Genomic DNA, 12,965 nt, shown 5'->3' on the forward strand with positions numbered 1-12,965 from the left:
CACACACACTTCTTGATACCTTTTTGAGTCAGAGTATTGCTATATACCTTAGGCTGTCCTTGAACTCATTCTCTATCTGGCCTCGGCCTTCCAAGTGCTGGGATTACAGACATGTACTATCACACATGACATAACAAATTCTTAAGGAAAATGTTCAAGATGCTTTATCTTTACCTCCCATATTTGCTTCCATTCATTAGAATTATACAGACTATTAAATAGACTACTAAACAAGGAAATAAATTAGGAAGTTATTTATATCAGGACCCTTACAAAAGAATGTAATGCTTAACTTTAAAGAATGAAAATAAACAACTAACAAACATGCTTCAAGAATTTAAAATGCAATTACTTGCTGCTGTAGCCCTTGATATTTTTCTAATTCTTTCTTTAATTCTTCTGAGTACCATTTTTCTTCCTAATAAAAAAGATTTTTAATTAGTAAACGTGAAAACAGTTTTTAATCTGAAATTTTGAAAATAAATAAGCATTCTCATGTTTCTTCTTACCTTCAGGGAGGCCTGTAGGTCTTGGACCTCTTGTCTGAGTAGTGTTATGTCATCTCTGCAGGTGCATAGAAGAGAGGAAACAGCCTCCTTTACAAGCCCCACAGGTGATAACCAGCACCTACCTATTAATGTCATAGCTTTCTCGAGTACTTTAAAAACACTGAAAGCTTTATTATGAAAGCCTTCATAAAAATAATTTTATTCTTAAAGCACATAAATGAAAACAATTCTCACGAAAATAATCAGATAATTGTCAAGTGCCTGAATCAGAAACAAACTCTCTTCTGTTTCTTTACCAATGATAGCATGAACGGCTTCCTAATGCAGTTAGCACCAAGTCCAACGCTGTCAGCAGGACTCTGGATGCCCACAGTCTAGCCTGGCCTGTCTCTCCATTCACTTGGCTGCAGCAACACTGACTTGCTTCTGCTCCTTCTCTCATTCTGCTACCCCCACCTAAGACTCAAACTGACAACAAGGCAAGCAAGATGGACTAGAAATGGGAGGAAGACCATGCTAAATGAGGATGGCTGTTGGGGACTGTGGACCCCAGACCCTGATTTCCTGTAAACAACTTGTTTCCCTGTGCTTGTCGCTGCTTTGAGCACAAGACAGGGAAGTGGTTTCTGGTGGGCTTGCAGCTGAGAGTTAGGGCATGACCACTGGTCAAGGAGACCCTATATAAGCTGCCCTGGAACACAATAAAGGGGGCATTCTTAATTCCAGGGGGCATTCTTGGCGTTCTTGTTTCAAGTATGACCTGTGTCTCTGTCTCTGTGTGTCTGTGTGTGTGTTTCAATCTCCAGCCCCTTATCCGACACGCAAAGCGTAGCGCACAGTATGCAGAGCAGAGTTTGTGTTACAGTTAAATTAAGTAATATGAGTAACAAGAGTTTGTGTTACAGACTGCTTTAAATTAAGCAATATAAAAACTTTACAATTTCAGAAAGTAATAAATCTTATAACACGTGCACATTCTGTGACAAGATTACATTTCAAAACTAGTATACTGTACCGTGTCAAAGCAAGATTGGCCTCTCCACCAAGGCCCGAGTCATTACCGGCATCGTGAACTGCCTGATAGTGTTTGAAAAGTTCATCGGCAGAGCCAAGAGATTTCATACACTGGGGGCAGATGAAGCCCTATAAAAATAAGCACAAAAAAGATTTTAAAATATTTCATGTTGAAGAATAACACTTTGTATTTATGAAATATGATCAAATGTCATTAAATAAAGTGCAATTTATGTTAAACCCCAGTTCTTATATCAATCAAAGGTATTTCACAAACCACAGCCATCTTTTAGGCTGCACCTAATGGCTAAAGAAATGAATTCTAGTATGAGCTATTAGTTCGTTCGTTCTTTTTTTTTTCTTTCTTTCTTTTTTTCTTTTTTTTTTTTAAGACAGGTTCTCACTGGGTAGCCTTGGCTGGCCTGGAATTCATTATGTAAATCAGACTGGCCTTGAACTCACAGAGCTCAGCCTGCCTCTGCCTTCAGAGTGCTGGGATTAAAGACTAAAGACACGCCACCACAGACAGCTAAAACGTTGTCTAGTCTAGATTAGTTGAGAACATTTTTCATCAATCTTTCATTCTCTGTAGATTCCCATTAGTAAAGCAACATCTGTTCTAATCTAGTTCACAGAAATAGAATAAAAAGTAAGATGATGAAATACTCTTGTCACTAAAAGGAAAAAATCAAGATTGTCAGTGTCTCACACAAAGCTCTGCTAGGGCAGTGTTGTAATCAGAAAGCATCGTTAACTGTGATGTGCACACCTGAAATCTCAGCACTTTGGAAGCAGAGACAGAAGGATCAGGCGTTTCAAGTCATCCTCAGCTACACAGTGCATTTAAGACCAGCATTGGCTACATGAGACCCTGCCTCGAAATAAATAAGTAGAATAAAAATTGCTAGCTGGAGACTAACGTAAGAAAAACCTAAAGCTAATGTAAAGCCTAATATAACATAAAACCTGGTAATCCTAGAATTAATATATGATTATCAATCAACTATCACCAACAGTGGTAAAGATGCTGCTGCAGACCCAGGCCGTCCGTGTCTGGGGTTACATACTCAGTTCTAACTTTAATTTTCCACAGTAAAATACAACGGAGTTATTTTACTAACAGTAAACAGCATTTAACTAAATTTTTTTGAACAATGACCAAAACAGGGATATCTATTACAGTGGGTATCATCAAAAACATTTAAGAAGCATCCTTACAACTTAACTGTTGGAGGAAGCTAGGATAAGAAAAACTGTTTTTGTATCGCATCCACACTATGTACCAGCTATTTACCCTACACATCTAATCTAAAACTCGTGCCTGTCTATTTGTAGTGTTACTACCCCTATTTTATAGAACAGGAAACTCAAAAAGAACTAAATGAATTTTCTGAGGTCACAAATGACTAAGATATCTATAAATCTGTTGGACATTTATCATGTTTCCAAAATATGATACTATCTCCTGAACTCGATGACCTAACCCTCAAAACAAGCCCTTTACCTCTAACTTCACAATGACCTAGTTCAACAGGTGTTCATTACTATTTGAGTGTAATAATAATAGTTCTGTGGAAGATACAAATTGTAAAATACAGTTCCAACCCCCACACACAAAAAAAAATCAAGAACATATGGAAAAGAATCTTTTCACAGAAGTGAATCAATGATTAACCAAATGGCATTAAATTTACCACTGTATGGTTATCTAACTGCAAACTATATTAGCAAGTTAAAGGCTACAAAACCTCTCAGAAATGATCTCATGGTTCTCTGAGAATTATTTGTCTAAGAGGTATATAAATTATTAGTAAATTATTAGTAGCACTCAAAGGGTTAAATTTTATTTTATTTTAGCATAATTAACCAATATACAAAAGAAGTCTCACTCAACTTTTAATCTCTGAAATTTTTGCACTCAAAAGTTTCTATGAATAATGAAGAAATAGTCCCCCACCAGCACTTCACGTACACCCCACAAGAGTTCTGAAGCTGTCTTACTCATAAAGACTACCAAAGGATGTCAATTCTAAAAACACTCCCAGTCTCAACCAGCCCAACCCATCCTTCACTCTAAACTATAAGAAGACCCACTCATGCAATCTATTTTGTAGGACTATGTCATATACCAAAAATATTCAAATTCATTGAATAAAAGATGATATAACAGTGAAAACCTCGTTAAATTATTACATTGACGATTATACTAATCTGACTGGAAGAAATAAATCATTCTGTTCAGTAAGTGCATGGCGAGTCTAAACGCTCCTCTATTTCAGTAGAATGCTTAAACAGAAGGCACACGAGGATGGCACTTCAGTGCACAGCTGCACTGTAGTAACTGGTAAGTACATTCTGACTCTGTAGAGTCTATCTGACTAGAGCCTGTTTTATGGAGACATAGGAAAAACCATCTTTTATTCATTCTATAAAAACTACAACTACCACAATCCCCTGAAGAGACCCCCGTTGTCTGTGAGTATGCTCACTCAAGCAGTGCACTGCTCTCTTTACAACAGCTAATCACAACTATCACTTCACTTTTGGAGAAAGTGTCTTTGCCACATTATAAACAATAAAGATTAAATAAAGAAAGCTGTCCCAGTAGGCTCTCCTTGGCTCTCCCACCGGCACTCAATTTTTCCTATTGTAATAGTGCAGGTGGTCTCAATTATTAGCTACACACTAACCCAAATACCCAGCCAATACTATATAGGGCAGTTCTGGATCTGTACATCTAGAAACGCGTATCCCTACTTACTGCATTTCACAGCAGTAAGTCTAAGGCCTGATTCCTGAAACGTCCTTTCTTAACCAGCTTTAACCTTTAAACATGAACTAGAAACTTAAGAACTGCAAACTACTCTTCTACCTCACTGGAAATAAAACACCACACCTAAACCTTCTTCCTTTCTACGTTTTCTTCCTCACCCTTACTGCAGCCTGTCTTGTTCAGTTACTATCTACTGTACCAACGGATGGAGTAAGATTCCAAACAGTGTTCCTATACCCAGCCTGATGTGGGATTCCCCTTTGTACGCTGTGAATATGTTTTATTACCATTGATTAATAGAAAAAGCTGTTTCTAGTCAATGGCTTAGCAGAGTACAGGCAGGCTGGAAATCTGAACAGAGATATAGAGAGAGAGTAGGCAGAGTCAAGGAGACACCATGTAGCTGCCTAAGGAGACAGACACCAGAACCTTACCAGTAGGCCACAGCCTCATGGCGATCTACAGATTAATAGAAATAGATTAATTCAAGATGAAGAGCTAGCTAGCAATATGCCTGAGTCATTGGCTGAACAGTGTTGTAATTAATGCAGTTTCTGTGTGATTTTTCGGATCTGGGTGGCTGGGAAATGAATGAGCAGTCTCCGCTTACACTAGCCTACTTTCTTCTCATTAATGGATGTTCCACATAGCTGCCAGAAGCATCTTCCTATAACACAGACTCTTCAATATTCTTCACCACTCTTTATCGTCCGCATCACACCTAAGGGCTTCCCTGACCATTCTCCTAAAGATCAATATAATCTGATGTCCATACCCCTCTCAATCTGCACCACACACTTCAGCAATACTAACACGCCTGTGTCCCTGAGCTCAACATGCTATCTCAACGCTCTGGCTTCTACATACACTGCTGTGCACACTTCAACAACACCATTGATGTGTCAAGCTGCTTGACTCCAGCAAACAGTACATTAGATCAGTTCACCTCTATGCCCCAGTGGTACTGTTAGCATATACATTTTCTAAACATATACTTATTTACTAAAATATGAAGTTGAAAATAAAGAACTTAATTGAACAGTAGGTCATTAATAGGTTACAAATAATAAAACTTTTCAAAAACAAAGTGAGTTAAAACAATAAAGCACTTTGAGTATACGAAAACTACAACAATTTTTAAAATTTCTCTTCTTCTTCTTGGGTATTGGTGCAAAAACACCGTATCACCTAGTCAAGTACAGAAGCACATGTCTACAATCCCAACACTAAAGAGGGAGACACAGGAGAATTTTGAGTTCAAGTCCCATTTAGGCTACAAGACCCTGTCACTTCAATCTGTCTATCTCTCCCTCTCCCTCTCCCTCTCCCTCTCCCTCTCCCTCTCCCTCTCCCTCTCTCTCTCTCTCTCTCTCTCTCTCTCTCTCACTCTCTCTCTCTCTAAACATACATACATACATACATATATTACATATATATATATATTGCATAATGCGTGGCACAATCGAAATTCACTGAAAGGAAGACAAACATTGACAGATGATTCTACATGTAACGAACTATAACACGAGGAGTAGTATCAATTCATCGCACTTAGTAAAATACATACACATATGTTTATATATGTGTTTTTCATCTCTAGCTTACTGAATCTTCATCTAGTATGTACTACCATATATACACATGAATCGGGCTCTATAAAGTAAATGAGTGTTCCCTGGCAGAAGTAAAAGGCAGTCCCTCTGAGGAACAGAGAAGCTTTAGGAGCTGTAGGAAGGGCCACAGGGCAAAGCACACTTGTTTAGAAGGCAGGGCCTCTAGTGTACTCCAGCCACAGGCCCAGAGTGAAGGGCAAAGGCTCAACAGGTGACTAAGAAGAATCATTGCCAAACTCTTTTTATGAAGCTACAGTTACCCTGATACCAAAACCACACAAAGACACAACCAAGAAAGAGAATTACAGGCAAATCTCACTCATGAACATTGACTCAATAAAATACTCAATAAAATACTGGCAAACCGAATCCAAGAATACATTAGAAAAATTATCCATTATGATCAAGTGGGCTTCATCCCAGAGATGCAGGGCTGGTTCAACATATGCAAATCTATCAATGTAATCCATCATATAAATAAACTGAAAGAAAAAAATCATATGATCATTTCATTGGATGCTGAAAAAGCATTTGACAAAATTCAACACCCCTTTATGATAAAGGTGTTGGAGAGATTGGGTATACGAGGATCATACCTAAATATAATAAAAGCAATATATAGTAAGCCGACAGCTAACATCAAATTGAATGGAGAGAAACTCAAAGCCATTCCACTAAAATCAGGAACACGACAAGGCTGTCCACTCTCTCCATACCTCTTCAATATAGTGCTCGAAGTTCTAGCAATAGCAATAAGACAACATAAGGGGATCAAGGGGATTCGAATTGAAAAGGATGAAGTTAAACTTTCGTTATTTGCAGACGATATGATAGTGTACATAAGCGACCCCAAAAACTCTACCAAAGAACTTCTACAATTGATAAACACCTTTAGTAATGTGGCAGGATACAAGATCAACTCCAAAAAATTGGTTGCCCTCCTATACACAAAGGATAAAGAAGCAGAGAGGGAAATCAGAGAAACATCATCTTTCATGATAGCCACAAATAGCATAAAATATCTTGGGGTAACTCTAACCAAGGAAGTGAAAGACCTATTTGACAAGAACTTTAAGTCCTTGAAGAAAGAAATTGAGGAGGATACCAGAAAATGGAAAGACCTCCCCCGCTCTTGGATTGGGAGAATCAACATAGTAAAAATGGCAATTCTACCAAAAGCAATCTATAGATTCAACGCAATTCCCATCAAAATTCCATCAAACTTCTTCACAGACCTTGAGAGAACAATAATCAAGTTTATATGGAAAAACAAAAAACCCAGGATAGCCAAAACAATCTTATACAATAAAGGAACTTCTGGAGGCATTACCATCCCTGACTTCAAACTCTATTACAGAGCAACAGTATTGAAAACAGCTTGGTATTGGCATAACAACAGAGAAGTCGACCTATGGAATCGAATAGAAGACCCGGGTATTAACCCACAAACATATGAACACCTGATATTTGACAAGGGAGCTAAAGGTATACAATGGAAGAAGGAAAGCATCTTTAACAAATGGTGCTGGCATAACTGGATGTCAACCTGTAGAAGAATGAAAATAGATCCATATCTATCACCATGCACAAAACTCAGGTCCAAATGGATTAAAGACATCAACATTAATCCGACCACTTTGAACCTGATAGAAGAGAAAGTGGGAAGTAGTCTACAAGATATAGGCACAGGAGACCAGTTCCTAAGCAGAACCCCAGGAGCGCAGACAATAAGAGAAGCAATGAATAAATGGGACCTACTGAAACTGAGAAGCTTCTGTAAAGCAAAGGACACTGTCAGTAAGACAAAAAGGCTACCTTCCGACTGGGAGAAGATCTTCACAAACCCCTCATCAGACAAAGGTCTGATCTCCAAAATATACAAAGAACTCAAGAAACTAGACACTAAAACTCTAATTAACCCAATTAAAAAATGGGGTACTGAACTGAACAGAGAATTCACAACAGATGAACTCCGAATGGCCAAAAGGCACTTAAGGTCATGCTCAACCTCCTTAGCGATCAGGGAAATGCAAATCAAAACCACTTTGAGATATCATCTTACACCTGTCAGAATAGCCAAACTCAAAAACACCAATGATAGCCTATGCTGGAGAGGATGTGGAATGAGGGGAACACTCGTCCATTGTTGGTGGGAATGCAAACTTGTGCAGCCACTGTGGAAATCAGTGTGGCGGTTTCTCAGGAAACTGGGAGTCAACCTCCCTCAGGACCCAGCAATTCCACTCTTGGGAATATACCCAAGAGATGCCCTATCATACTACAAAAGCATTTGTTCAACTATGTTCATAGCAACACTATTTGTAATAGCCAGAACCTGGAAACAACCTAGGTGCCCCTCAATAGAAGAATGGTTAATAAAGGTGTGGAACATATACACATTAGAGTTCTACTCAGCGGTAAAAAACAATGACATCTTGAATTTTGCATGCAAATGGATGGAAATAGAAAACGCTTTACTGAGTGAGGTAAGTCAGACCCAAAAAGAGGAATATGGTATGTATTCACTCATATGTGGATTCTAACCATAATTAAAGGTCTTTGAGCCTATTATTCGTGATCCTAGAGAAGCTAAATAAGAAGGTGAATCTGTTGAAAATCATGTAGCTATTTGCCTGGAGATTGGAAATAGACAAGAGTCCCAGGTAACCTCGGGTGCATGGGGGGGGGGGGTGGGAGGGTTGTTGTAAGGGGAGAGGGTTAGAGAGAAGGGAGTAGAGGAGGAATGGGGAAAGTTAGGTGGACTGGGATGGGGGGAGGGAGGAAGGATGGATATGAGATCAGGGAAGAATATATTTCAACTAAGGGAGTCATTTTAGGGTTTACAGGAGACTTGATTATAAATGGGATCCCAGGACCAAGGAGAGATCCCCAGACTGTTCTCTAGACAGAGGAGAGGGTGCCTGAACCGGCCTTGGCCTATAACCATATTGATGAAGATTTTGCTTATCACCATAGATCCTTCATCTGACGATGGATGGCGATACAGATGGAGACCCACATTGGAGCACCGGACTGAGCCCCCCATGGTCCAAATGAGGGGCAGAAGGAGGAAGAACATGAAAAAAAAACTCAGGACCGCGAGGGGTACGATCACCCACTGATACAAGGGGACTGATCTAATGAGAGTTCACCAAGGCCAGTTGGACTGGGACTGAACGAGCATGTGATCCAACCAGATTTTCTGAATGTGGCCGGATTCTCTGAATGTGGCTGGCCTGGAGCCTTTCTGAAAAGCCACTGACAATGACACTGGGACTTGTTTCCTCTGCATATACTGGATTTTTGGGATCCAGTCTGTTTGGATACTCACCTTCCGGGACCTGGAAGGAGGGGGGAGGAACTTGAACTTCCCACAGGGCTGGAAGCCCTGACTGCTCTTAGGGATGGAGAGGGAGGAGGAGGGGGAGGGGAGAGGTGTTGGGAGGAGGGGCGGAAATGGAAACTTTCATAATTTAATAAACTTTGAAAAAAAAAACTTAAATTTTGACAAAGCTGTGAGAAAAATAAATCTTTGTAAAGTTCATATATTTGCTCACCTTAACTGTTTTTAAATCTTTGCATGAAGTTTTAACAACATAAATATTTGATCAGTTAATTAGTATCCTCCACTCTTAATTCCAGCAAGATTCTTTAATTCCTATACCTACTTTACCTTGTTTTATGTTTCAAAATCATTTCTAAAAATCATTACTGTGATATATAGTAATGTTAATTTGATAAAGAGTAATAAAAAGTATATTAAATATAATTAGCTTCTACCAATTGCCCATGAATGAAGCAATTGTACCTGTTAGCTCATGGAGTTTGATACAAAATAAAAGACTATTTTTTTCTAAACTATACTCAAAGCACCAAGTCTGCTAGATAGACAAACTGCAGAGAAATATTAATGAGCAAAAATGTGCTAAAAATAGCCAGCTGTATCTTTCCAAATTTGTCACCAACTTTCAAAAGCTAGTTTAAGATTAAAAGGAACAAATTCTCTGCTCAAGAGTTGTTATCTGCAATCCTTTCTTGGCTCCAGTGTAGCTAAGAACTTACCCTGACTCCATACTTACGGTACTCCTGTTGACCAGCGAGGGTCTTGAGTTCATAAGGAGAGCTCTTACATGGTAAGTGCCTAAGACTGTCACCTTCACTTAAATAAAAAGAAGAAACCCTGACCCACGAACTAGACAACTAAAAACACACTGAACGTCTAAGCCCTTTTGCTCTATCTCTCCTTGCCCTGGTCCAAACAGTGAGCCAGTGCCCCCACGTGCCCCAGTCACTATCCCTGTGAACTCCTTTCTGACCGCCCCACCTGAATTAGCCCGCGGTCCTTTTCACAGATAACACCGATCACAGAAACCTACTGATGTGCCGCTTTGCCTTTTCTCTCCTTTACACCTAGAACATCTGCTCTATGTAAAGGATTCCATTAACAGGTTAAACAGGTTTGCTGGGTTGTTTTCTTATGTAGAAATGCTTCATACAAAAAGTCATACTTTGTCATACTTCATAGGTTTATATAGTACCAGGTTTCATTCTTCTATGAGATTTGTAAAAGAACTAAAAAGTTATGCTTTTTTGCTTTTTAATACCAAATTTTAAAAAGAAACATATTCGCAAGATCATCAGAGAAATTCTTTCCAATCTAAAAATAATTTCCCCTAATACTTGGCCCACCCAGCCTTAGATATGCAGCAGGCCTACCCTATAGAGCAGTGGTTCTCAACCTGTGGGCCGTGACCCTTTGGGGGTCACATAACCCTTTCACAGGGGTCACCTAAGACCACTGGAAAATGCAAATATTTACATAACAATTCAAAACAGTAGCAACAAATACAGTCATGAAGTAGCAATGACACAATGTTATGGGGGTCACAGCATGAGGAACTGTGCTGAAGGGTCTTAGCACTAGGAGGGTGAGTACCACTGCTGCAGAGGAAGGTTTTACACGTCACCGTGGCTGAGGATGCACATTGCATCACCTCCAGTGAAGCGAAACAGAGATGAAACCAGTCTTAGATTCAGGTTCTAATGCTATTCAGACACAAAATACAATCATTTTAACATAAGTGCTTTAATAATTCATTAATAAAGCATGAATAATAGATTATCCTACAAATATTGAAATATCACTTTATATTTCAAATTTCATGACAAAATGTATGTATACATATTAAGCATTTACATTTATTTCCAAGTTCACAAGAAGATGGCCGGAAACAATAGAAGAAACCAAGCAGAAGACCCAAGAGCCTCTTCCTTACTGATTCTTCTCAAGCATGCATAACTAAAGCCATCCGCACTCCCTTATAGCATAGAAGGGAACCAACACCAAGGCAGGGAGAACAAAATGATATTGAGCAACCCAGAACCAAGGTGTCAAAGCAAAATGTAAGGACCCACAGTCACAGTGGAGCCACTAAGAAGCTCCTGTCCTCTTGCCTCGTGTTCAGTGTGCACTTCCTGGTAATGTTCCGACAAGTCAATAGCAGTTACACATCTTTTCATACACAATGGGCAGATGAAACCCTGTGAAATAACAACTTTAGTTTGTCTTCAGTAAAACAAAACACGAGCATACAAACTGCAAACATGTATAAGAAGAGATTAAACAATTGTTCTTGGGTATGGATCAGGGGGAGTTCATGGTGTAGCTGCAAAAGACGAAAGGTGTCTCTGAAACGGAACTTAAAAGTTCGTGCCCATCTTCACATTGCAGATTTCCCCTGGTCATTTGCTCAGTGTGGTATCCAGCTGGTCTGACTCAAATACTCTGGTTTACACATTCTAAATTGTTTTTGTTGAAGCACTTTGTCCATAGTTACCTGAACCCCAATATTGGCAAGTTAGGTTTTATTTTAGATCAAGAAGTTCCAGCCAGTACAGAAAATACCTTTATGTGATAGTCTCAACAAGAAATTGTCTTAATCAAAATGATTTAGTCTTTATTGTGTTCCACTCAGCAAAGATCATATCTTCCCATCTCAATAATCCCCAGTACAGGATGCTTCTTTCTGTTTCTTGAGCTAAGTAAGTCTGTGGTGGTTTGATGAGAATGGGCCACAGGCTCATACACTTGAATACTTGGTCACCACAGAGTGGCACTATTTGGGAAGGATTAAAATTAGAGGTATGGCCTTGTTGAAGGAAGAGTGCCACTGGTGGTGGACTCTAAGGTTTCAAAAGCCCATGCCAGGCACAATCTCTCTCTGCCCATAGCCCAGGATGCAGCTCTCGGCTGCTGCTCCAGTTTCTGCCTGTGTGCCACCATGCTGCCTACCACAACAATGGACTGACACTCTGAAACTGTCAGCAAAGCCCCAATTAAACGCTTTCCTTGATGAGAGTTGCCTTGATCACAGGGTCTCTCCACAGCAACAGAACAGGAACAAAAACCATCCCTAATAATGCCACATTTTACAGTGTGGGCTAGCTCACTGATTTAATGTTTAAAGTGTAGGCTAGCTCACTGATTTAATGTTTAAAGTGTGGGCTAGCTCACTGATTTAATGTTTAAAGTGTGGGCTAGCTCACTGATTTAATGTTTAAAGTATGGGCTAGCTCACTGATTTAATGTTTAAAGTGTGGGCTACCTCACTGATTTAATGTTTGAGGTTATCTTATACAACAATGAAAGGATAAGAAGATAAAGGAGTTGGGAATATGAACAAAGTGAAGAAAATACAGCAGGAGGAACAAAGGTTTCTAACTTTTTGTGTAAAAACAAATGTAGACCTGGAGCCCTGGGATGTAATTAGAGTATTAGGTCAGTGGGGGCATGCGTTGGAGGGTATGTCTTCCTGTTTCTCCGTCTTTGTCTTCCTCTCCACTTCTTGACACCATGAGATAACTAACTTTGCTCAGTAATGCTCTCTCTGATCAATGTTCTACCCAACACAAGCCCAATAAAGATCTGATCTGAGATCACTAAAACTATAAGCCAAATCAATAAAGTCATGATCTGAGATCACTAAAACTATAAGCCAAAAAAAAAAAAAAAGAAAGAAAAGAAAAAATATCTTCCGTGTGACTGTCTGAATAAGA

General features: G+C 39.3%; 1 protein-coding gene across 5 annotated transcripts in view; it reads right to left on the bottom strand.

The window, feature by feature from the left end:
• The window catches only part of Eea1 (early endosome antigen 1), a 147,349-nt gene that overhangs the window by 57,490 nt on the left and 76,894 nt on the right, over window positions 1-12,965 (bottom strand). For 2 of the 5 annotated variants that reach the window (XM_087902097.1, XM_087902098.1), the window contains exons 3-6: window positions 11,325-11,450; window positions 1,525-1,652; window positions 510-564; window positions 353-418 (exon numbers count right to left, since the gene is read on the bottom strand). In XM_087902097.1, coding sequence (XP_087758223.1) covers window positions 353-418; window positions 510-564; window positions 1,525-1,652; window positions 11,325-11,450 — 375 coding nt within the window. The remainder of the gene's footprint in view (window positions 1-352; window positions 419-509; window positions 565-1,524; window positions 1,653-11,324; window positions 11,451-12,965) is intronic. The other 3 variants (XM_087902100.1, XM_087902101.1, XM_087902099.1) reach the window with 2 other exon arrangements.

Source organism: Myodes glareolus, chromosome 26, assembly GCF_982192425.1.
Source record: "Myodes glareolus chromosome 26, mMyoGla1.1, whole genome shotgun sequence".
Lineage (NCBI taxonomy): Eukaryota > Metazoa > Chordata > Mammalia > Rodentia > Cricetidae > Myodes > Myodes glareolus.